The sequence below is a fragment of the Lemur catta genome, chromosome 10 (assembly GCF_020740605.2).
Source record: "Lemur catta isolate mLemCat1 chromosome 10, mLemCat1.pri, whole genome shotgun sequence".
Classification (NCBI taxonomy): domain Eukaryota; kingdom Metazoa; phylum Chordata; class Mammalia; order Primates; family Lemuridae; genus Lemur; species Lemur catta.
Window position 1 is genome coordinate 19,813,462 of NC_059137.1, and position 22,551 is coordinate 19,836,012.

Below are 22,551 nucleotides of genomic sequence, written 5' to 3' on the forward strand. Positions count from 1 at the left end.
TGGAGGGCCATATATAGAAGATGCTGGTCTGATAGTCTCAGACAAACATTCTGGTTAAAATAAATTCAAATAAATATTTTAAAAATAACATACGGTATATGGAAAATAGAAATATTAATAACAAGGAAGCCTCCTAACCTCTTAGCCTACGGCATTATTTGAAATATACCGAAGTATCAGTCGTTCATTCAATAAATATTTTTTCAGATCTCAGTGAGCGCTGGATGAGTTATTAGAAATACAGTGTTAAAACACAATAGACCAGTTCTTACACTCATGAGCTTATTTGTATTTTCATTGTCCGGCAAGCACAAAGTCTTAAAAAAACACACAAATGACTAAAGTGTCACACACATCAATAATGGGGAAAGGTACCAAATCTGTAGTATTGTTTGGATTTGCACATCGGCTATGGAGACAGAGCAGTATGTGGGCTATTTCTCTCCAGAGGGAGGTGTCTGTCCTATAGCAGTTTGGGCTATCAAAGACTCCTGCTCTCCTGCTGCCTGGTGTTTTCAGTGCAAATGTTCCTTCGTCTTCCAAACAGGCCTGGATGCTCCCAGGAATCTCCGACGTGTCTCCCAGACAGACAACAGCATCACCCTGGAATGGAGGAATGGCAAGGCGGCCATAGACAATTACAGAATTAAGTACGCCCCCATCTCTGGGGGTGACCACGCTGAGGTCGACGTCCCAAAGAGCCAACAAGCCACCACCAAAACCACACTCACAGGTGAGCTCTGCACGCCTGGTCCAGCCGGCCCCAGGGGGCCCTCAAAGGGTGGGCACTTACTCCCACATGTCCCTATTTGCAACCTTCCAGAGAGAAATAAGTCCACTTTCCAGAAATTTCTCTCGTTAGGACTGCGGCGGGTTAGTTCGTAAAACATTCTGAACATCAAGGCCATTTTTACCATCTTTTAAAAGTCTTTCGAGTTTCAGGCTGAGTCTCAACCTGCGCATTCTCTCTCAGGTCTGAGGCCGGGGACTGAGTATGGGATTGGAGTTTCTGCTGTGAAGGAGGACAAGGAGAGCAATCCTGCCACCATCAACGCGGCCACAGGTGAGGCCCACCTGGGACTCCACCCCCTCTGAGCTGGCGCTGGGCAGACAAGGCAGGCCAGTGAGGCCAAAACCTATTTAAAAAGAAAAATAAGTAGAAGCCCAGAGGAGAAAGGGACCTATAGTACTATCTAGCTCGGGTGTCTAAGTTCAAAAGCAAAATAAGCGTGGCCCATCTAAACAATGCCGACACTACTCCCTCTGCATAGGAAGGGGAACAGGGTTTCTGTTGTTGTTTTAAGAATAACAGGAACCAGGATTTGTAAGAAATCCAAAACATTTTTAAGTTGGTTTACCAATTCTACTTTTAAATAAACTGTCATCTAATCAAAACACATCTGGGGGGTTTTCTCTGAGGAAACAATTTCACACCCCCATCAAGCAGACCACAGTGGCAGGACCGCAGTTAAATCCTGGTCCTGCCCTTAGTGTTGCACCCTGCAGCAGCAGCCTCTGGGTAAGGATGGTTTGAGGCCATTGACTCTTTCCTCAATTTTTTTTTTTTTCTGGAAAATTTGCATGCAAGAAGAAAACTCTTCCCTCTGCCCCTTCACCAGCCTCCACCTTACTTCCCCCCAGGGACTGTGAGGAAGAGGAAGGCTGGTGTGTAAAGAGATCATAGATCATGCTTCATTGAGCTTCTGTGATATGCAGGATCCAATAGTGGGCTCTCAAACACACATTTTTTTTTTTTGTCTTTTGAATTTAAGGTAATTGTTAGATTCACATGCAGTTGTGAAAAATCACAGAGAGAGATCCCCTCTACCCTTCACCCAGTTTCCCGGAAGGGTAACATCTTGCAGAAATATAGAACAATAGCACAACTGGGAAATTGACATTGATGCAATCTATCCACTTTATTCAGATTTCACCAGTGTTGTGTGCACTCTGTGTGTGTGTGTGTGTGTGTTTAGTTCTATGCAATTTTACCATGTAGATTTATGAATCCACCACGAGAGTCAAGACCCAGAATAGTCCCATCACAAGAATCCCATGGGTGACCCTTTATAGCCATAGCCACCTCCCTCCTTACCCTCTGCCTGACCCTTGGCATTGACTAATCTGTTCTTCATCTCTATACCTGAATGGCTGCATAAATAGAATCCTGCATGTCGTAGTCCATTTGAACTACTATGACAAAAACACCTTAGACTGGGTGGCTTATAAATGGAAGAAATTCATGTCTCACAGTTCTGGAGCCTGGGAAGTGTAAGATCAAGGCACTGACAGACTCAGTGTCTGGTGAGGGCCTGCCTTCCAGTTCACGGAGGGCCATCGCTTTGCTGTGTCCTCACAGGACAGAGAAGTAAGGGATCTCTCTGGGGTCTCTTTTATAAGGGCACTAATCCCATTCATGAGCCTCCCAAAGGTTCCCACATCCAAGTACCATCACACTGGAGATTGGATTTCAACATATAAATTTTAGGGGGACACAAATATTCAGTCTGTAGCAATACAGTATGTAACCTTTTGAGACTGGGTTTTGTCCTTCAGCCTAATTCTCTTGAGATCCATCTAAACTGTTTCCTGTGTCAATGGTCTGTTCCTTTTAAATGCTTTTAATTGAGTAGTATTTCACAGTATGGACATACCACTGCATTATTTGCAATCCTCAAAAAATCCAACACAGTAAAATATAACCAGGCCTGTTCTACAGAGGTGGGCACAGGGACTCAGAGAGGCGAATCTCCTGTAGCCACATGGCCCCTCCAAGGCAGACCTAGGATTCCAGCCCGGAGTCGGTTGACTTTCAGCCCCAGGAGCAGTCCTGCCTGGTAGCCTGAAGAGTGTTCATCTCCTCTCTCTTTTCCCCCTAGATCTGGATGCACCCAAGGACCTTCGGGTTTCTGAAACTGCAGAGACCAGCCTGACCCTGGCCTGGAGGACACCGTCGGCCAAGTTTGACCGCTACCGCCTCAACTACAGCCTCCCCACGGGCCAGCCGGTGGAGCTGCAGCTTCCCAGGAATGCCACCTCCTACGTCCTGAGAGATCTGCAGCCAGGGTGGGAATACACCGTCCTCCTGACAGCCGAGAAGGGCAGGCACAAGAGCAAACCTGCACGCGTGAAGGCGTCTACCGGTGAGTCTGCCCTGAGCCCCTTCCAAACCCGCTGTTGATTCTCAGGTTTGCAGACTGCCGCAGCCAGGTTGTCCTCACCTGAGAGGCCGGATGGGAAGACATGCTGCCTTCTCCACCCACAAACCCCTTAAACACCACTTTGAAAAACCCACTTACTTATCTTTCCCGAGTATGAACTTTTCCTTGTCAACTGATTCTGCAAAGTTCCCTCACCAGACAATAGTGGTTTTTAAATATTTCTTCCCAGGAGAACTTAATGCACCAGGTTTTGCATTTGTCTTTTTTTTGTTTGTTTGTTGTTTTATTAAGTGTTTTACAGAATCTTTTAAATTGCTTCTTGTTTATTTCCTTCCTTTAGCCTAACGATTAATTGACTTTTCATTTTATTTCTTTTAAAGATGACCCAGATGTTGGTAATCATTCTTTGGTTATTTTCCACGAAATGTTTTTATTCCAGGTCTTTTGCTTTCCATCAAGGTTACCCCAGAAAAGTCGCACGTGGTCCTCTGAGACTTCTATGGCCCCTTTCTCATTTTCCATTTTCTCTCGGTCATTAAGAGGTAAACCTGCTTTTTCTGTGCTGACAGCTTGATCCTGACCCTTCTAGCCCAGGCACCCTGTTCACTGAACTTATTGCTGTGTTTGCTCAGTTGCTAAACTGAAAAACAATCAGAAAAAAATAGAATCTTCCTTTATGAAAAATATGCACATTCAATTTTGGTCACCAAATATTCAAAGTGTGTAGGTAGAAAATATTACTCATCCAGGGTTTGGCAAGTAATAGTCTTTACTTTCAATTTTATTAGTGAGCACGTATTGAGTACCTACTGCATACATTGTACTGTGCTGATATTTGAGGAAAAGTAAATCACAGAATCAGCGTTGTTGTGTTGACCCGTATGCCCCTGCTCCCATGCCCGTGCTCCTATGCTCCTTGGGAAAGATGCTGTCTCTGTTAGCATTCAAAGAAATCAGTGTGTGGCAGGCATCTTTTCCTCCCTTCCCTTCTCCTCTCCTCCTTTCCCTCTCTCCCACCCCTTCCTGTCCTCTTCTCTGACTCTCTGCCTTGTATTTTGATAAACCCTACTAAACCCTGCTTAAGGTCAAGCCCATGGATTTGCAGTGTGCAATAAGGGGTATAAAGCAGAGACACCAGGTAAAAACACGAAGCCAGTGGGACATTTTTCCATAGCAACATAAGCCTCAACAGTGACAACCCGGTAATTCATGTGAATTTTGGAAGCAGAAAGGTAGAATTTTGTTCTTAGTCACAGCTACAGGCAATAGACAACATTCTGCTTTGATTTGCCATTTTGATCTTCTCATGGAGCAAACTGAAATTTATTCAAATATTTATCCATCCACTAAATTATTTATTTCTTACCTACTATGGGGCAGGCAAGGCTTACATATAGAACAGAAAGTTCTACTCTCCTCTCAAGAAATGATGCACATTGCAATGGCAAAGAGAGGCAGCCAAAACCAAAATTACAAAAACGTAGGCTGTTTTACAAGGGACTTATGGGAGGCTGCAGGAGCACAGAGGCAGGTACCCGTCACAGAGCTGAGCAAAGGACTAAACAGCATCCGAGGTGTTTTTAGAAGCAGTGATGCTTGGCTGATTCCCGGAAAAGCAAAAGGAGTTGAGCAAGTGGAGAAAGAGTAGACATTGCCAGCAGGGGAACAGCATCTGAAAATGTCAAAGACAGGGAAACGCAAGCTGTACAGTCCTGCTACATGATAGAGCAGGAGAGTAGTAGGCTTTGATGCTAGACACGGCATCAAGGACATCTGCAACAGGCCATGGGCATCATGCTAGGGGCTTCATTCTTGACAGTTGCAGAGAGTCACTGAAAGTTTGAAGGCAGCCAAAGCTTTTCACCTCAACTGTCTTAGCTCTACAAGATGAGACTGAAGCCACTTAATCAACCCTTTGAGTCCCTCAGGCTTGGATTTGACTATCCCCCTGCTGTGGGAGAATCACTCTTTCTCCCATGAGTGAGCACTAAAGGTGGGTTCCTCATCAACACTTGGTAATTACCAAGATGGCAGAGATCTAAAGATTCAAAGTTGGCACTGCCCTAAATTCCTCCAGGCCAGCTGCTCAACCCACCATGAGCACAGAAAGGGGATTTCAAAATTCTGATTTCCCAGGCCCACTGACATTGTTCAGAGGGTAGATTCTGATGCACAGCTGCAAGATAAAGACAACAGCCTTTTCATAAAGAAATGCCAAGAAAGTCAGTGTGGAACTCTACAATGGAAACACTTGGCTTCTGGGGCAGCAAGCCCACAAATATGTCATTTGCTATTGAAATGTAGAGTCAGCATTTATGTGATGTCTCTTGGTTCCCACCTCGAATGTTGTCTGGTATATTTTTATTCATATTATCCCTTTCCTTTCATAATTCTTACTCTATTATTCCCTTTAATTTACCACTGATTTTATTTATGGAAGTTGCACCTTTTACTTATTTGGTTAGCATTTGTTTACTGAAGGGATCTGGGTGTGGTAGTGACAGTATCCACTACAGACATGACCTTTCTAAGTGACAAACCAATGCTCCTTCTTGATTTGCTTACCAAAAAAAAAAAAAATCCAGTGGGAGGAATAGCCAAGAATTTTGGCAAAAATATCATCACCATGACTGTTACTATTTACCAAACAACATGATATTATGTGAAAGTTACTCGATCAACTGCACAAACAGATGAAGCAGGATGTGAGGGACATTATATGAAAGCATCAGTGACATATTATGAAGCTGATTAAAATAGACAAGGTGATTCTTACCAGGAAGAGACACTTTCCAGTTTGCATCTTCTCCCTCCATCCCTCTCTACTGTAGTACCTTCATGGGCAATCCTGAGTCACCTCCTCCCTCCCCTAGTTACACAACTCTCCCTATATCTCTTTCAACCTGGTATCTGAAATTTCTTTCATGGGGAAAAAAATATGTTTCATGTCATAATTAGAGATAAAGCTGAAAATACAGATACCCCCAGAGGAAAGTCAGTGACTTAATTCATGCAAAGGGGTAAGTTGTCAGTGTGAGATAAGTTCCTGACAAGTGGTTTTGGACAACAGAGGGAAAAAAGAGGAACGTAGGATAAGAAGGGGAGCTTAGGAGCCATAGGAGTGATTTCATTTTTCACTTAGACTTGTTTTCGTCCTGCATCTCTCATGTATCAGGACTACTGGAACATTTAAGAAGGACATGCACCTGAATTTAGTTGTGCTTAAATCCCAAGGTCAAGGATGTAGGTGTTATGTCTGGGGACACAGTTCCTAATCTCACAAGGCCCCATGGGTTTAAAAGTAACTGACTCTCCTCTCTTTTCCCAAATCCAGATACATCACTTGGAGTTTGAGGTCCTCTCCTTCTCACAGAGACCATGTTTAGGTGGTTAAGAACCACCGTGGAGTTTTGAGTGTGAGCCTCAGGGCATGAATTTGGGTTAAATGAGGCATCCATAGGCTGTAGTTCAAGATCAAGCTTTGAAAACATTTTCCATAAAGGGCCAGATGGTGACTATTTTAGACCTTGCAGGCCAGACAGTCTCTGTCCCAATTACTCAACTGTGCCCTTATAGCACAAAAGCAGCCACCAACAATATGCAAGTAAACAAGCATGGCTATGTTCCAATGAAACTTTATTTATGGCACCAAAATTTGAATCTCATGATTTGCACGCATCATGTAATATCATTACTCTTTGATTTTATTTTTAACCAATCATTTAAAAATGTGTGGCCAGTCAGATACGGCCCTTAGGTCATAATTTGTGGGCCTCTGTTCTAGATCAAACAAAATTTGCAGGAGTATAAACTTTGTCAATAAAACAATCAGGAAGCATGTTCCCCAGAACTTGGAAAAGTCTGAATTAAATAGATTCTAGAAAAGAAATGTTTTCCCCTCTGGAAGGGTGTCCTCAATCAAATTGCAAGCTGAGATTTTCAAGTTAGAGATCTGCTTTAATGGACACGCAAAGCTCATTTGAAATGAGCAGCAATGTGCGGCATAAATAGAAAAAACAATTTGTTCTTTTAAATGAGATAAAGGCAGTTCATACTCTCTTGTTTACAGGATCCATTTTCAGGGAAATCATTTCCTTCCGAAGTCATGCAAAGTCCACTTAAGCTCAGCTCTGGGTAAATTATCCCCCTTAAGGCAGATGTAGACAAGCGAGTTTTTACTGAATTTTGTGTGTTCGGGAGATGAATGAAGAGGGTGCATTCAATTGTAGCTGAGCTTCGTAAGGTCTTTTCATCCCATGGCCTCATTCTTTCTTTTAGTCCAATAAGGAATAGTTTTTCAAAGGGTCATCCTCTGTTCAGCCATACTAATAACGGGTTAATTTGTCTCCGATCTTTACCAAAGTAGTCTGTGTAAGTTGATTAGAACCCTAGAAACTGGCAAAATCCAAATATAAACTATAAAATAGACCTTCCAGAGGATACCGAAACGGCATAGAAACGAAGGCAATACAGTTGTCTCAATCATCTCAAAATACAGAAGGCTGGACAGCTCAGACCAAGACCCCAAGAACAGATAAGAGCCACCTCCTTATGATGAGACACACTTTCCAAAATGGAAAGTGAAGCTCAGAGCATCACTAACATAGCTCTATAGAGCTTTCTAAATCTACAGGACACTGGTCAATAGAAAAGTACCATTTCCAAAAGATGAACCTGAATGTGCATGAAGGCAAAATCAGTATCCTATTGGCTGGCATTTTAATGGGGCAGCCCCTGGAGGGGGCGCAGTGAGCAGGACACAGCACTCCGGCTGGGACGGCCTTCCAGCAGTGGCGCTGGGTTGCCGTTGCTGGGTTCTCAGAAGCCAAGCATTGAGAGTAATAGTTTAACTGACCCCATCTCTGTCATTATTCAGAACAAGCCCCTGAATTGGAAAACCTCACCGTGACTAAGGTTGGCTGGGATGGCCTCAAACTCAACTGGACCGCACCTGACCGGGCCTATGAGCACTTTGTCATCCAGGTGCAGGAGGCCAACACGCTGGAGGCCGCCCAGAACCTCACGGTGCCCGGCAGCCTGCGGGCTGTGGACATCCCAGGCCTCAAGGCTGCCACCCCTTACAGAGTCTCCATCTATGGGGTGATCCGGGGCTCTACAACACCGGTGCTCTCTGCTGAGGCCTCCACAGGTACCTCTTCCCTTCCTATCTATAGCTTCTGTTTTTCCCAACAGGAAACTGCCCATGGATAATCAGACACAGCTAGCTTTGGAATGGACTTGCTCTGTCACAAGTTATAGTGCCATGGGACCTAATAATGGACAGCTTGGCCATCGGGTTACACACCTCCAAGGCCACCCTTAACACTTCCCTCTAAGTGAATGACGCCCTTTGGAGCTGTATGGAGCCCAGCCCCACACAGCCCAGAGTACACACAGCCCCAGGGGAGGGGCCTTTAGCTTTATAAACACACTCTGCCTGCCAAGGGATGTTAAGGCACTATATTTAAAAAGGGACAAAAATCATAAAATTAAGGCAATACTTTAATAAGAAAACAAAGCAAATATTTTCCCACATCCCTTCCTCTTCGCTCTGTTTCTAAAATTTAGAAAGCTGCATGATGCATGTTTATCTAAAGAAAGTCACATTTTTAAAGCAATATACAGCTTATTTTTGCGTTAAAGATTCCCTGGATCTTGATGTGTGATTTGATCACTAAACTAGTTCTTTGTCCTTCTCCAGGGAAAACTCCCAATTTGGGCGAGGTCACGGTGTCCACGGTGGGCTGGGATGCCCTCCGACTCCACTGGACCGCTCCAGAAGGGGCCTATGAACGCTTTTTCATTCAGGTGCAGGAGGCTGACACAACAGAGCCAGCCCAGAACCTCACAGTCCCAGGAGAACTGAGGTCCGTGGACCTGCCTGGGCTCAAAGCAGACACTCATTATACTGTCACCATCCGAGGGGTCACCCAGGACTTCAGCACAACCCCTCTCTCTGTTGAGGTCTCGACAGGTATTCTAGACCAGTTCACTAACGTGCTTCATCCCCGTTGTCTCTGCTCAGGAGGAATCAAAGCTCTTCCCTGCTCTAAACTGGGTTCAGCCCCTACCACATTGGGGAAACACCGGTGAATCATCCCTGTTTCTTCCTAAAGGTCATATCCCTTATTTGGCCAAGTCCTAGTTGAAGCCCAGTCCCATGGAAAATTCCACCTACCCTTCCTTTGCAAAAGTGAGAGATGACTTTGCTTCCGAAGCAAGTCTTAGTCATAGTATCTATGAACTTGAAAAGCACAACTTGTAAGTGAAAAAAAAAAAAAAAAGGCTCTGAGCTCATTTTAAGAACACCAAAGGGCTCCCCAAAGCCCTATTTGGATGTCAAGAATGGAAGTTGTGAACAATTCCTAAAACTAGCTTTTATTCCCAAAGGCTGAATAGAAAAATCCAGGCTTTAGTGCCAACAATTAGAGTGTGTTCAACACCTGCTGTAAATCATGCATCTGTAATCAACACTAACCAGACTACTCATCCCAATCTTAGCCAAAATGCCATCTCACCTGAATCCCAGAGTGTGCTTGCCTTTTTTAGTAACTCAGCAACTCTGTGTCCTTATGCAGAGGAAGTTCCAGGTCTGGGAAACCTCACAGTGACCGAGGTTAGCTGGGACGCCCTCAGACTGGACTGGACCACACCTGATGGCACCTATGACCAGTTTGTCATTCAGGTCCGGGAGGCGGACCAGGTGGAAGAGGCTCGCAATCTCACAGTTCCTGGCAGCCTGCGCTCCGTGGAAATCCCTGGCCTCAGGGCTGGCACTCCTTACACAATCACGTTGCACGGCGAGGTCAGGGGCCACAGCACTCAACCCCTTGCTGTGGAGGTCACCACAGGTATATGGCCCTCCCACCAGACCAGAGGCATGATACTGGCCAGCCTATCATTAGAATGGAGACAACTCCCCATGGGGCAAAATCCTACCTAAATGTTGACAGGCAGCATGCATCTCTAACTCAGGAAAGTCTGGACTGGAATTCCTCCTTACTGGCTGAATATTCTTGGGTATATTACTCTGCCTATCTGAGCCTTCTTCTTTCATTTCCAAATCAGATGCAGTACCCCCTACTTCAGAGCACTGTCATGAGCAATCAATGAGCTAATGAGTGTAGTGCTTAGCAAGTGTCCATTGTGCAGTAGGTATTGAATAGCAATAGCTAAACTGATCATGTAGCCACAGATCACAGAGTCATAAAAAATAGCAGAAACAGAGGGCTGTGGCAGGAGGATCAGAACTTTCTAGAAAAACCTTATCATATTTGGCTTCAGAACCACCACAACTCATGGTCAGATTTCTACATAATAACTTTTGGAACTGATACAGTCATCTTCTACTAAAATTATAAGACTTATAAGAAGTCTCTCTTCTTAACAGATATCTTAAAAAAGGACATTTTTAAGAAAGGACAGCCACATTTGACTTCAATGTTTTTCATTCAATTTAGGGAGGAAAAACAATTCATATCAATGTGTACCCTGAAAATATGCTGCTCCATCTGCTATAGAAAACTGTGTGCTGTGAATGAGGCTTCTAGAAATAGTTTCAAAAGGGGCTATGAGCAAATGGGCCAAATTTTTGGTAATAGGATTTTTATGCTGGGCCCTAAGCCCATGCCCTTCTCTACATATCCTATATTTTGGTAATGCCACCCAGATCGCCTAATTCAAATTATTTTTCTTGCTCATATATAATAATTAAACTTGGTCACAGCTAGAAACTACACACAATTCTGAAAATAAGAAAGGTGATACTTTAATATACTTAAGCTGACCAGGTTCTGGCCCTGTGTTTACTGGAATATCTTCCAGGGTCTTTGAGTAAAAAGGCCGTTAAGACATCTGTGATCTGGGTGTAGGATGCGATAATTTTCATCTATAGTCTGCAAACTTCTGTTCTGAGTAGCAGAACTCCCTTTGCAAACGAAATCTTCCTACTATATGACAGATAAACAAACAGCTGTTCTTGGTGAGCCCAGGAAGAGGGGGATGCCTGCATCCACGTCCCCAGCACAGTTCTTCCAGAAAAGCACCAGATGTATGTGGAACCCACTTTGAAAACAGCCCCTCTAAAAGGAAGAGGTTGCTCAGACTCTGTCTCCCACATTTTTTGATTGAAATCCCTGCAGATACTTTCCTCCCTAACTTCTAATCTGTGGCCACTTCAGGCTTAAAAAGAGTGGCTGAGTGATTGCATTTAACCCTGAGAAACATCCCACAAAGCAGAGGGTTTTTCCATATCCCGAATCCAAACATTCTAAATCAGCAGTAATAACTACATTTTATTTCCTTGCTGCGTTGCAAAAAATTTAATAGTAGGCCCTGCTCTGCACTATTTGCTGAGCAAAACATCATCGCTTTTAATTAAAAGCAGGCACATTCATTGCACACACACAGCCATACTTTGCGATGCAGCGGTTCTTCACTCAGACATACAGTACTAGCAGAAGAAGGAAAGAGAAGAACGAAGCCAAGAATCCAGTACATAACCTTTGATCCCTGAAAGCTGAGAAAAGCCCAGAGATTAAAACATCATACCTGTCCGCCCCTGAGACAGCATACACCCTATAAACCCAGGCGGATAACCTGTGGCCAGCGATGAGATGATCTCTCTAATTTCAAGTAATGAAATGAAGCAGGGAATTCTCTCCCCAGTGACTGGGAAGTTCCAAAGGGAAACACCTAAATGATATCTTTTGTAAGCTGCCACTTCTCAGGCACTCACCATATATCAGACGTAGTACTCAGAGGTTGACGAATATTATCATTTAATATTAGATCATCCGACCCAGTGCAATGGTACTGTCAGCTCCGTTGAAAGGTGGATAGACTGAAGCTCAGAGAGAAGCTGAGTGAAATGCCCAGGATTATGCAGCTAGCAAATTGCAGGGTTGGGATTCAGACCGAGGACCACCTGCCTCCAAAGTCTGGACTTTTAACCATTGCCACTTCTCTTACTCTGACCCCCGCCCCACTCTTCCACGTGAACTTTAGCTGTTGGTCGCGCATGCTCAGAGACCTCCTGGTGGGCCATGCATTGGTTGCAGATGCCTTTGCCATCTCCGGGATGAATGGCACAGATGTTCCCCTTTCTGACTCTTTTCAGCTCCTGAAGAGAGCTGTGGCCAGGGTACCACAGTTCAAATTGCGAACGCCCAGAAACTAATTACCTGCCTCCCCCACCCCCCAGCCCCCAAAAGTCTTTGTCCTCTTTCTCTCTTTCCTAGAGTTGGGCTTTGGGACGTTTGGTTTCCTCATTTCTGGTTTACAGAACTGACAAATACCTCTCTGTCCTTCTTCAGAGGAGCTCCCCGAGCTGGGAGATTTAGCCGTGACTGAGGTTGGCTGGGATGGCCTCAAACTCAACTGGACCGCACCTGACCAGGCCTATGAGCACTTTGTCATCCAGGTGCAGGAGGCCAACACGCTGGAGGCCGCCCAGAACCTCACGGTGCCCGGCAGCCTGCGGGCTGTGGACATCCCAGGCCTCAAGGCTGCCACCCCTTACAGGGTCTCCATCTATGGGGTGATCCGGGGCTCTACAACACCGGTGCTCTCTGCTGAGGCCTCCACAGGTACTGCTCCCTTCCAGCTTTCTCCCCAAGGTCCCCTGCTCCTTCTCCAAGAGATCGTGCAGACAGTCAGCTTCTTTCCATAACTGAATTCTTTCCATGTGTCCTTTAGCTGCTGGCCATGCATGCTCAGAGACCTCCCATGGGCTGTGCCTTTGTCCAGATGCCTTTGCCATCTCTGTGATGAATGATGCAGATGTGGTCCCTTCTGACCTCCAGCTCCCCAGCCTCTCCCGCCCACTCTTTACCTCACCAATCCTGCAGCTACCTCTCTTTTGAATGATGGCTTTTTGTTTCAGGAATCAGCCTGATGGTTTTAATTCACTTCTCCAGTGCTTGGATGTTACTAAAAGCCCCCCTTTCCCATGTGTGAGTTCTGGTGGAGCACAGATTATTTACTTTAGAGAGTCTTTTGCTAGTTGGAAATGGTGCTTTCCTCTCTCCAAATCCCTCAAGGGTATGGGTCCTGTGGTTCTTGCATTTAAGAAATGTTTCTTTAAAATGCACCGAGTATAATAAGAGAACCGAATTAGCCTCCTTTAGGCAATTCTCTCAGATACTGAGTCATTGTTAGAACATCAAATTAGCAAAAGCTAGACCAAAAAGAAAAAAAAAATCACACAATTATGACCAAAGACTGTACCAAAGACAAAACTATTCATTAGGAGAAGTACACGCAGCAGCATTTGGAACAAGGAATGTCCCAGGCTATGGATGTCAAAGAACTGATACCCTTTTTGCTCTTTTAAGCAAGAGTTGCTCTCTGCAGTGTTGGCCTTTGGATGGCAAACTCCAAGCCCCAGACCCAGAGGATAAATTATAATCTACTCATCACCCTACTTCAGTTACAAGGCTTCAGTGTTTCCCTGGGAGCCTGTAAAGTCAGCAGCCTTCCCCCAGCACAGTTTTCCATTACTGGTCTTCATTCTGTGCCTCGATAGATCTGAAGCTCAGTAGAGACTGTTGGTTTGTTTTGCATATGACTGCCCCCTCCTTTTATATAATTATTGCAACTAAACTTTCATGACATACCTATACCTGGTTGATTCTAGCGAAAGCATAGCTCTTTATTTTAGCCTCAGCCATTTCAGTAACTCTCACTGAGGTAGATAAACATAAGACACAGACAACCACCGCATGGGCAGTGATCCTGAAATGCCTAGAAATTGCAGTCGAGGCTGCCCTGAATATGCCCAGGACTCTTATCTGATACGCACATACCAGCCCTTCCCAGGAGGCAGGGAAATCACCCACCACTTCTGATCTTTCCTGCAGATCTTGCGGTTTGGGTGTCATTACTAATTTTATGGGTGCATGTGTTTTACTTTTTAATGATAGCAACATTCTTGCCTCTGATGAGTTGGACTAGAAGGAGGAAGGGCCATAATCCCATCTGATCTGTATCTCAACAAATCCATTGTGTTGGTCTCAGAGCCCAGGAGCCTGCTTCCTTGCTAAAGAGACAGTACTAGCTTTTCAAACGCCACCCCTTCCTGCCCTCTGCGTGTTTTATTCCTTTTGCTCAGAAAAGCAAAGCAGGACCATCTCCAAGACAAAATGTTACTTCTTGGCTGAAAAGGTTGCTTCAACTGCCTCATCTTGGCTTAGCAATATTGGTTGGCAATGCAGTACTAGCCTCTTTGGGCTACGTAGAAGCAGTTAAGAGGGGAAAGGCTATTTGAACAGAATATAAGAACAGCTGGCTGGCCCTTGTCTGAAGTATGAAAAAAAATACCAAGAATTGCACTGAGAAATTGGCGACTCCTTTTAAGTCACATAATCAGAAGCCTCAAGGTACTATCTTGGGAAAGTAATGGCTTCAGAATTATTTAGCCCTCCTTTGAATAGGTGGGAGCTCCCTCGAAGCAAAGAATGTCTGCAGAAGGCATCCAAGTAATCTTGGTCTCCTGAGTGCCATTCAAGAGACTAGAAGCTGCCAGGACTCATATCTCTTGACCAATGGCCAGCAGCCCTGAGGTGGAGCTTTCCAGAGGCATGCACGGCTCATAAGCAGCAGTTCCTGCAGAGATCATTCAGCACATTTTCTCAGCCAGGGCCTGATCATGTTGGCAACTGTAGAGTAGAGAACTCTAATTGCTGCACCTTCCTTTTTTTATTTTTCTTTTAACAAAACTGCTTTTTCTCTCTCATTGGCACTGATTGGCAACGTTGCTTCATTTCATCATAGCCTTGAACTATCAGATCTCTCTACCCAGCAATGGTTCTACTAACAACCTCAGTCTTAAAATACAGCCAGATAATTAACTCAAATTTGTTTTGTTTTGTTTTGTTTTCTCTCCTACCCTATCCTTTTTCAGCCAAAGAACCTGAAATTGGAAACTTAAGTGTTTCTGACATAACTCCTGAGAGCTTCAATCTCTCCTGGACAGCTGCTGATGGGATCTTCGAGACCTTTACCATTGAAATTATTGATTCCAATAGGTTGCTGGAGGCGGTAGAATATAATATCTCTGGTGCTGAACGAACTGCCCACATCTCAGGGCTACCCCCTAGTACTGATTTTATTATCTACCTGTCTGGCCTTGCTCCCAGCATCCGGACCAAAACCATCAGTGCCACAGCCACCACAGGTACATGTGCATTCTCCTGTTTCTAACCCGTTCTTTCCACAGTCTTCTTTGCAGGGTGAAACCACTCCACTTCCTCCCCCATCGATATACAAGCCACAGGGTACTACCTCTTCCATGATACTGGAAGCTCTATGTAACGTAATTCTCTTCCAACAGCACCTCAAATAATGGATTACCATAAAGCCACTTGCCTGATTTATCACCAACCAGGACATTTGCAGCATAAAATGTAGTTTTGTGCAGATCACCATACGGAATCTATAGAAAAGAATTCTCCCCTTCAGTAACTAAAAAACTATATATAGCAAGAGCTATTCTTGACTTGAAAAGATAGCGACATCAGTCAAAGAGGTCTTAAAAATTATATTTTTTGTTATCTTTGTGTCTTTGCATTCCTAGTGCCTTTGACTTTATAATGTCCAAATATCCCAAAGATTTCATAATTGTGTTGATGATATTTTTTTTTCCAATTTGGAAAGTGAAGAGAAAGCACAAAGATTACTTATCAAATGAGTGTAGAAGGTATCCATGCCTTTCAGACTACCCCAGTTCCATTGATCTAGGAGAAAAGACTTCTAGAAGAAAAGACCAGACCATGCCATCTTGCCATTGGAACAGTGAATGGTGGATGGCAAAAATAAAAGTAGAAGCATTGTGTTCAAACAAGGAACTTGGTTAAAAATTTTTTAAAAAAGAGTAAACTGCTTTCACTTTAAATGTGTGGTGTCTGTGGCATATATACCATGCCAAATGTTCTCTGCCATGCAACAAAAGAGAATTTTATGTGAATTTGGAGAGGAGAGCCTTGTGCATTCAAAATAGCATTCTTAGCACGTTTTAGACAATGCCTTCTCTTGAAAGGTAAACTAAGACATCACAAGCTGGGGTAAAAAAAGGGATATTTGTGTAACAAACACAGGAGAATCTGTCCTTATAGTTTACAGAGAGAGACAGAGAGAGAGAGAGACCCATAGTCTGGGAAATCCAAGAATAGGGTTGAGATTGGTAACATCAATTTACCATTTAGGTCACCCATGGTTGAGAGAGAGTCTGTCCTCATTCTACATGAGACTACAAATTATTATCAGGGTGGTCCATAGAAAAGGCAGAGAGATAGCATTATGTAATTCTCATCTCAGCAAGATTAAAGTATTAACGTAACAAAACCTAGAGGAGAAAATTAGCCAAATATGTTTGTTTCTTCTAGCTCAAATTGGTTTTCAACAAAGGACATGTTCCTTTACCTTTTTCCTAAAGGTAAAGTCTAAAACTGTATGGATTTAGTCTTACATGTTTTGATTTTGACTCTGTAACAGTGTTTTAAATTGATACGCTTTCGTATTTTTTCTTCTTGCCTTAGTAGCTGAACCTCTGCTTAGCCACCTCACTGTCTCAAATGTGACCTGGGGCAGTGTGTCCATCTCATGGATAGCTCAGGAGCCTGCCTTTGATAGCTTTCTTATAGAAGTTAGTAGTTCCGATCAACCCCAGGAGACCACGGTGCGTTCTGTGCCTGGGGCATCTCGCAGCTCTGTCATCACCAACCTCAGAGCTTCTTCCAATTACACTGCCCACCTTCATGGGCTGATTGGCGGGCAGCGTGCTCAGACCCTGATGGTCCAAGCAACCACAGGTATTTCTCATTATCAGTTCTTCGCTCTTTATTGAACTTCCTCTGAACAGCATTCCAAAAAAATCACCCACTACCAACTTTTCATCCTCTTAGTTGCTCCAGATCCTTCTCAAATTTGATAGAGCCATCCAAATCAAAACTTTAAAGCTTTAAAATAACTCTTACCCCAAATTAAGGAACTTCAGTGTCAACCTCTTTTTCCTAAACATCCACTCACATCTGGAGTTGCTTTATTTGTTTGTAGAGAGTTAACATGACTTGCTTTGGTTGAATTTCTAAACCATCCTTTCATCTGATCTTGAATAATCTTTTCCAATTCCACCCATTATCATCTGCCTGTGGTCTTTCTAATCAAAGCTTTCCTATGTTATATTCAAAGAGGTGGGTGCATGTCATTTCTGGTTCATTGGTCAGAATGATCTACATTTTCTTTCTCTCTACCAGGATTTTAAATAGTGGTGCCCTTAGCATGCTGAAAAGAGACCCTAAATCATACCCCAAGGACTGCATGAGAGGACCCAGTGGTCTCATCTTGTTCTTGAGTTTTATTTGTTTGGATCCCCTACAAACAGACTGCTCTCTTTTGACATGTACTGTCAAGCATGTTTTGTCGCCCACTGGTATCTGTCACAAAATGTCAGAATCTTCTCTCCAGCTGTCATCTTGTCCAAATCTTGGTGCATGTGGTAAATATCCAGAGCATTAAATTTTTGAAAATGTCTGTCTTTCCTGGAAGCAGACTGCATGTCAAGGAATTGTTTCCAAAGGTTAAAAGTGGTAGGATAAAAATGTCCCTCGCTTGCATGGAAGACTGACCACACCCTAACTACTATTCTTTTTCAGAGTTTTTTCTTGCATCTCACTTTTTTGGTTGGCTGCACCCTCTGGGAAACAGCTGGAGGTAAAGCTGACTTCAAGAACCTAAGTCTTATTTTGCATGGTGAATGTGTTGTCTGGTAGCATGAGAAGAATCCCAACATTCATCCTTAACTTGGGAGATTGTTTCTGCAGCAAAATATAGGGAAAGAACAGAGTTCTATTTAGAGGATCTTATCTCTTGTGGGGTTGAGGGAATTTGCCAATGCTGTAGCTGAAAATTATAGCATCATTTAGCTTCTCAAACTAATTGATAAGTAGGAAATCCCATGTTAATGCTTTTGACTATATTGCACTTCTGAGCCAGGTCCTAGAGACTTGATGGCATTGAGTTATGCCATGCAATTGTGAGTTTAAAGTTTATTAAGATGAGCCCTTCTTTCCTCAAAATTTTGGAGCTGAAGTAAAACAACTCCCAAGTCCTTGGAAGAAATAGTGTTCCTCTTCCCAACCCTAAGTCCTGATCTAATATCTCAACCCTCCAGGACTGTTGTCTCTCTTTAAAATACAGTCTGGATTGAATTCATTTTAATATTTGGCTAATGAGCATTTAGGAGGCCAGCCCCATATACATCTCAGTTGAAACTAACCATTTAGGCCCCTTCCATTAAATGAGTTGCTCTCATCCCTGATTGTCTAGACTTTAAGAGACAAAAGATATTTAACCTCAGTGGAACCATCCATCTTTCCAGATTGTCCAGTAAGTAAATTTCCTAATCAGAAAATGGAATGCCTGACTTCAAGTTTAACTTTTGCACCCACCAGGAATTTTTTTAATGGAAGCCATCTTCACCTTTATAGCATTTATGGTGAGAGAAAGATTTTCCTATGGCATATACATTTGGGTTTCTAAATAATATGGAGAATTTTTGTTGTGTGGATATGAGCTTTTAATTTGTGCACTCCAAATAGATCAAAAGAAGCCTTAATAAGAAAACTCCAAAGTAGCATTTTCTAAAGCAAGCTCCGTGGAACACCAGCTCCTTGGGATGCTCAAAGGATATTCCTCAGAATATTATCCATTGATCAATAATTTTATGAAATGATGGGCTAAACACAATTAAATAGTTTACTTACAGAACCAGCCTGTCAGAGCCTTTAAAATGCTAGTGAATCTCTAAGGTGAGCTATAATACTCAAGTTCACCATGGATACTGCATCACAAAGCTGTCCTTTCTTGAAACATCCTAGAAGACTTGTGCCCCATTACAAACCTTAGAAAATGCAGCCTTAATGCCCTTCACATTAATCCAATCTACTGCTTTAATGGCTTATTCACTTTTCTTCATACACAACTAGCAAAGGGTCATGTCTATACTTTAAAGAACATAAATTCACACCTGTAATATATTCTCTATCATCATAATCAATGCAGGTGTAGACACAGTCTAATATACTACCTTTTCTGCAAATATTTGGAGATATTGATGCTTTTGTATTCTATGGCTATATTCTGGAGAAATCCACTGTTTCCTCTAACAATGTCTCTCTCTCTCTGCCCATGTTCCTTCCCCTTCAGAGCCAGAGCCACAGTTGGGCACGCTAATCCTTAGCAATATTACTCCCGACAGCTTCAACGTGTCATGGACCACTGGAGCTGGGCTTTTTGCAAAGATTGTTATCAATGTGAGCGATTCTCACTCGCTGCATGAATCCCAGCAATTCACAGTCTCAGGAGACGCACAGCAAGCTCACGTCACAGGCTTGGTGGAGAACACTGGCTATGACGTTAGTGTGGCAGGGACCACTTGGGCTGGGGACCCCACCAGACCCCTCACTGCCTTTGTCGTTACAGGTACTCAATCAGAGGTTCTCACTTGTCTGTTTAGAATTCTAACACAGGAAAGGGGGTAGATAGTCTAAAGGAAAATTCAACCCAAAATACAGTCTTCGTTCCAAATGTAAACTTCTCTATTTTATTTTTAATAGACAAATTATAATTGCATAAATTTATGGGGTACAATGTGATGTTTTGATATATGTATACATCGTACAATGATTACATCGAGCTAATTAACATATCAGTAACCTCACCTACATATCATTTTTTTTGTGGTGAGAACATTCAAAATCTACTCTTTTAGCAATCTGGAAATATACAATACATTTTTATTAGCTGTGGTCGCCATGTTGTGTAATAGATCGCTAAAGCTTATTCCTTCTGTCTAACTGAGCTTCATATTCTCTGACCAGCATCTCCCCTTTCCCCATTCCCCCAACTCCAGTCCCTAGTAACCATCATTCTACTCTCTACTTCTATGAGTTCAACCTTTTTGTTTTTTGTTTTGAGACAGAGTCACGCTCTGTCACCTGGGCTAGAGTGCCGTGGCATCAGCCAAGCTCACAGCAACCACAGACTCCTAGGCTCAAGCAATCCCCCTGCCTCAGCCTCCTGAATAGCTGGGATATATGGTATTCCATTATATATATATATAAACCACATTTTCTTTATCCATTCATCCATTGATGGACACTTAGGTTACAATATGGCATTATTCACAATAGCCAAGATAACTTGTGTAAACTTCTAAGTAAAGAGAAGGCAGATACTATTGCAAAGGAGAGGTCTTTCAAAGCCACTCTGGGGAAGGGGAGACAATGTTTTCAGCTATTGTAGAAAGCTTTTAGGCATTTTTGTGCCCAGATTTATAGGCTGTCTTAGCCACAGTTTAGAGGTTCTGGCTACAAAGTGAATTCTAAGTTAGTAAAGACCTAGTAGGACAAGAATTCTGCCCATAAATCATACTAGGCAAGGCAGTTCATAAACTACCTACCCCAGAAGTATAATATTTTTCTTTAAAGAATAATTCTTCTTAAAATTGACAACAGATTGACAATGGCTCAATCTAGGACAGCAGGCAGATTCAAAATTAATTAAGCCTTACCCATTCATTAAACTTGACTTCTAACTTCTCTTTGAATTATATAAGGAAATGGTTCTCTATTTCCTTCCCTGATATCATCCTGTCAATGACAAAGGTTGAAAATGATGTCAATTTACCAAATTTCTAGCCCCAAAAGCCTCAGAAAATACTTAGAAGTCTCTTGCCTTCCATTATTGATGATTTTTCAGAAGATGGACTTTGCCATCTGATTTTCACATTAAACCAGGCCTCTCCCAGGGTTTAAGTTGCTATAAATATGTTAATAAGTACAATTAAATATTTAATTGGAGACAGCATGGTGTCCTGGAAGAGTGAGGATTTTGAGTTCAAGCCCATGTGGTTTCTAAACCTCTCCCACAGCTTTTTAGCTACATCACCTTGGCAAGTTCATAACTTGTTAGAACCCTGATTTCTTTATGTGTAGGGAAAGGACACCCACAGGTACCTCTGGCAGCTTTGTCTCAAGGACCAAGTAGATATGGTGAGATTTAACTGCCTGGCATACAATAGGTATTCTTTCTTTCTACTATCTTCCAACAGTGTAAGCAAAGTGGTGTTCTTAAAAATAACCAACCAGCCTAGATAGAAACAATAGACCTCTGCAGTCACGATTTCCCTCTTATTTTTAAAAGAACACTGGATGTGTTTTAATGTAAGATTGAAAAATGGTTACTTTTTCTATCTAGTATCCAATGTGAATTAAATCATTCAGATCAGCCTTCAGACACAGAAGATGATAATTTCTCCAGGCAGGGTGGTAGGGAGGAACAGGTGTGAGGTGAGACTCTCACTGCCCAGGAGCGTGGAATGGCCACAGATCCCTTCCGGCCCTGGCTTGCAGGTTCTTGCAGGACCTCCCACAGCACAGAGAGAAGAAAGGAAAAGTGGAGAGAGCTGGGCTTGAGAATCCTAGATCCAGTTACAGCATTGTCTCAACTAATCCATGATGTGAAAAAACTCTCTGTTTTAAAAGAGGCATATTAAAAAAGAAAGAGCAGAACAGGGGGGACTCTTAAATAACAAGCCCTTGATTGACTAATTAGCCTGAACGCCCTCACTTTCACCGGAATTCATTGCTTTGATGGCAGGAGGTGCAAAAAGGCCAGCTATCAAAGAGAGACGCCACTTATCTAAACAAAACCCAGCAACAGAATTTGAGAACCCTTGTCTCTCGAGCAGACCAAGATGACTGTTTGCACAGTAGAAGTGATTTCATCTTTGCCTTTGATAGAGTTATGATTCTTTGGAGATCTTTACATGGAAAAAATGCCTCAAAATAAACACCAAGTGTTTCAAAATAAGTACAGGAAGTCCAAGCCGCAGCAAGATTTGAGTCTCTGCTTAGGGGATAAGGGCATTTGTTCACTTATTCATTCAGTCACCAAACACTTCTTTTTTAAACATTTTTCTTTGCGTCTCATGGATTAGACCCTGGGTGTTAGTGCAAGGTCATTTATCTCTTTGAAAGTTTCCATTTAGCTGCAATGGAAAAGAAGGCTCTAAACTAGATGCAGCTAGTTTGGAAATCCCATCCCCTTTCTCCTTCTGAAAAAAACATATATTCTTCATTACTGTGGATTTTTTAACTAGAGAGGAGATGCTGGACCTTCTCCACTAATCCTGTTTATGCTTCAGGACCTGCCAGTACTGATGGGGTTTACTAATTAGACATTGGCTTTGGGCATGGAAAAAACATAGAACTTGGAGTCAGAAGACCCAGTTGGATCCCAGCTTAGTCATCTAGTGGGTGTGTGATCTTGGATAAGTCATTGGCCTCTCTTTCCTTAAGTGCCATGGGTGCCAGGGGGAGGTAGCAATATC

At 43.0% G+C, this 22,551-nt stretch overlaps 1 protein-coding gene across 5 annotated transcripts in view; it reads left to right on the plus strand.

Annotated features, from left to right (window-relative positions):
• The window catches only part of TNC (tenascin C), a 91,272-nt gene that overhangs the window by 38,692 nt on the left and 30,029 nt on the right, over positions 1-22,551 (plus strand). For 2 of the 5 annotated variants that reach the window (XM_045563840.1, XM_045563842.1), the window contains exons 8-15: positions 548-733; positions 974-1,063; positions 2,880-3,143; positions 8,038-8,310; positions 8,863-9,135; positions 9,740-10,012; positions 12,476-12,748; positions 15,064-15,336. In XM_045563840.1, coding sequence (XP_045419796.1) covers positions 548-733; positions 974-1,063; positions 2,880-3,143; positions 8,038-8,310; positions 8,863-9,135; positions 9,740-10,012; positions 12,476-12,748; positions 15,064-15,336 — 1,905 coding nt within the window. Of the gene's footprint in view, positions 1-547; positions 734-973; positions 1,064-2,879; positions 3,144-8,037; positions 8,311-8,862; positions 9,136-9,739; positions 10,013-12,475; positions 12,749-15,063; positions 15,337-19,364; positions 19,641-22,551 lie in introns of all 5 variants that reach the window. The other 3 variants (XM_045563838.1, XM_045563839.1, XM_045563841.1) reach the window with 3 other exon arrangements.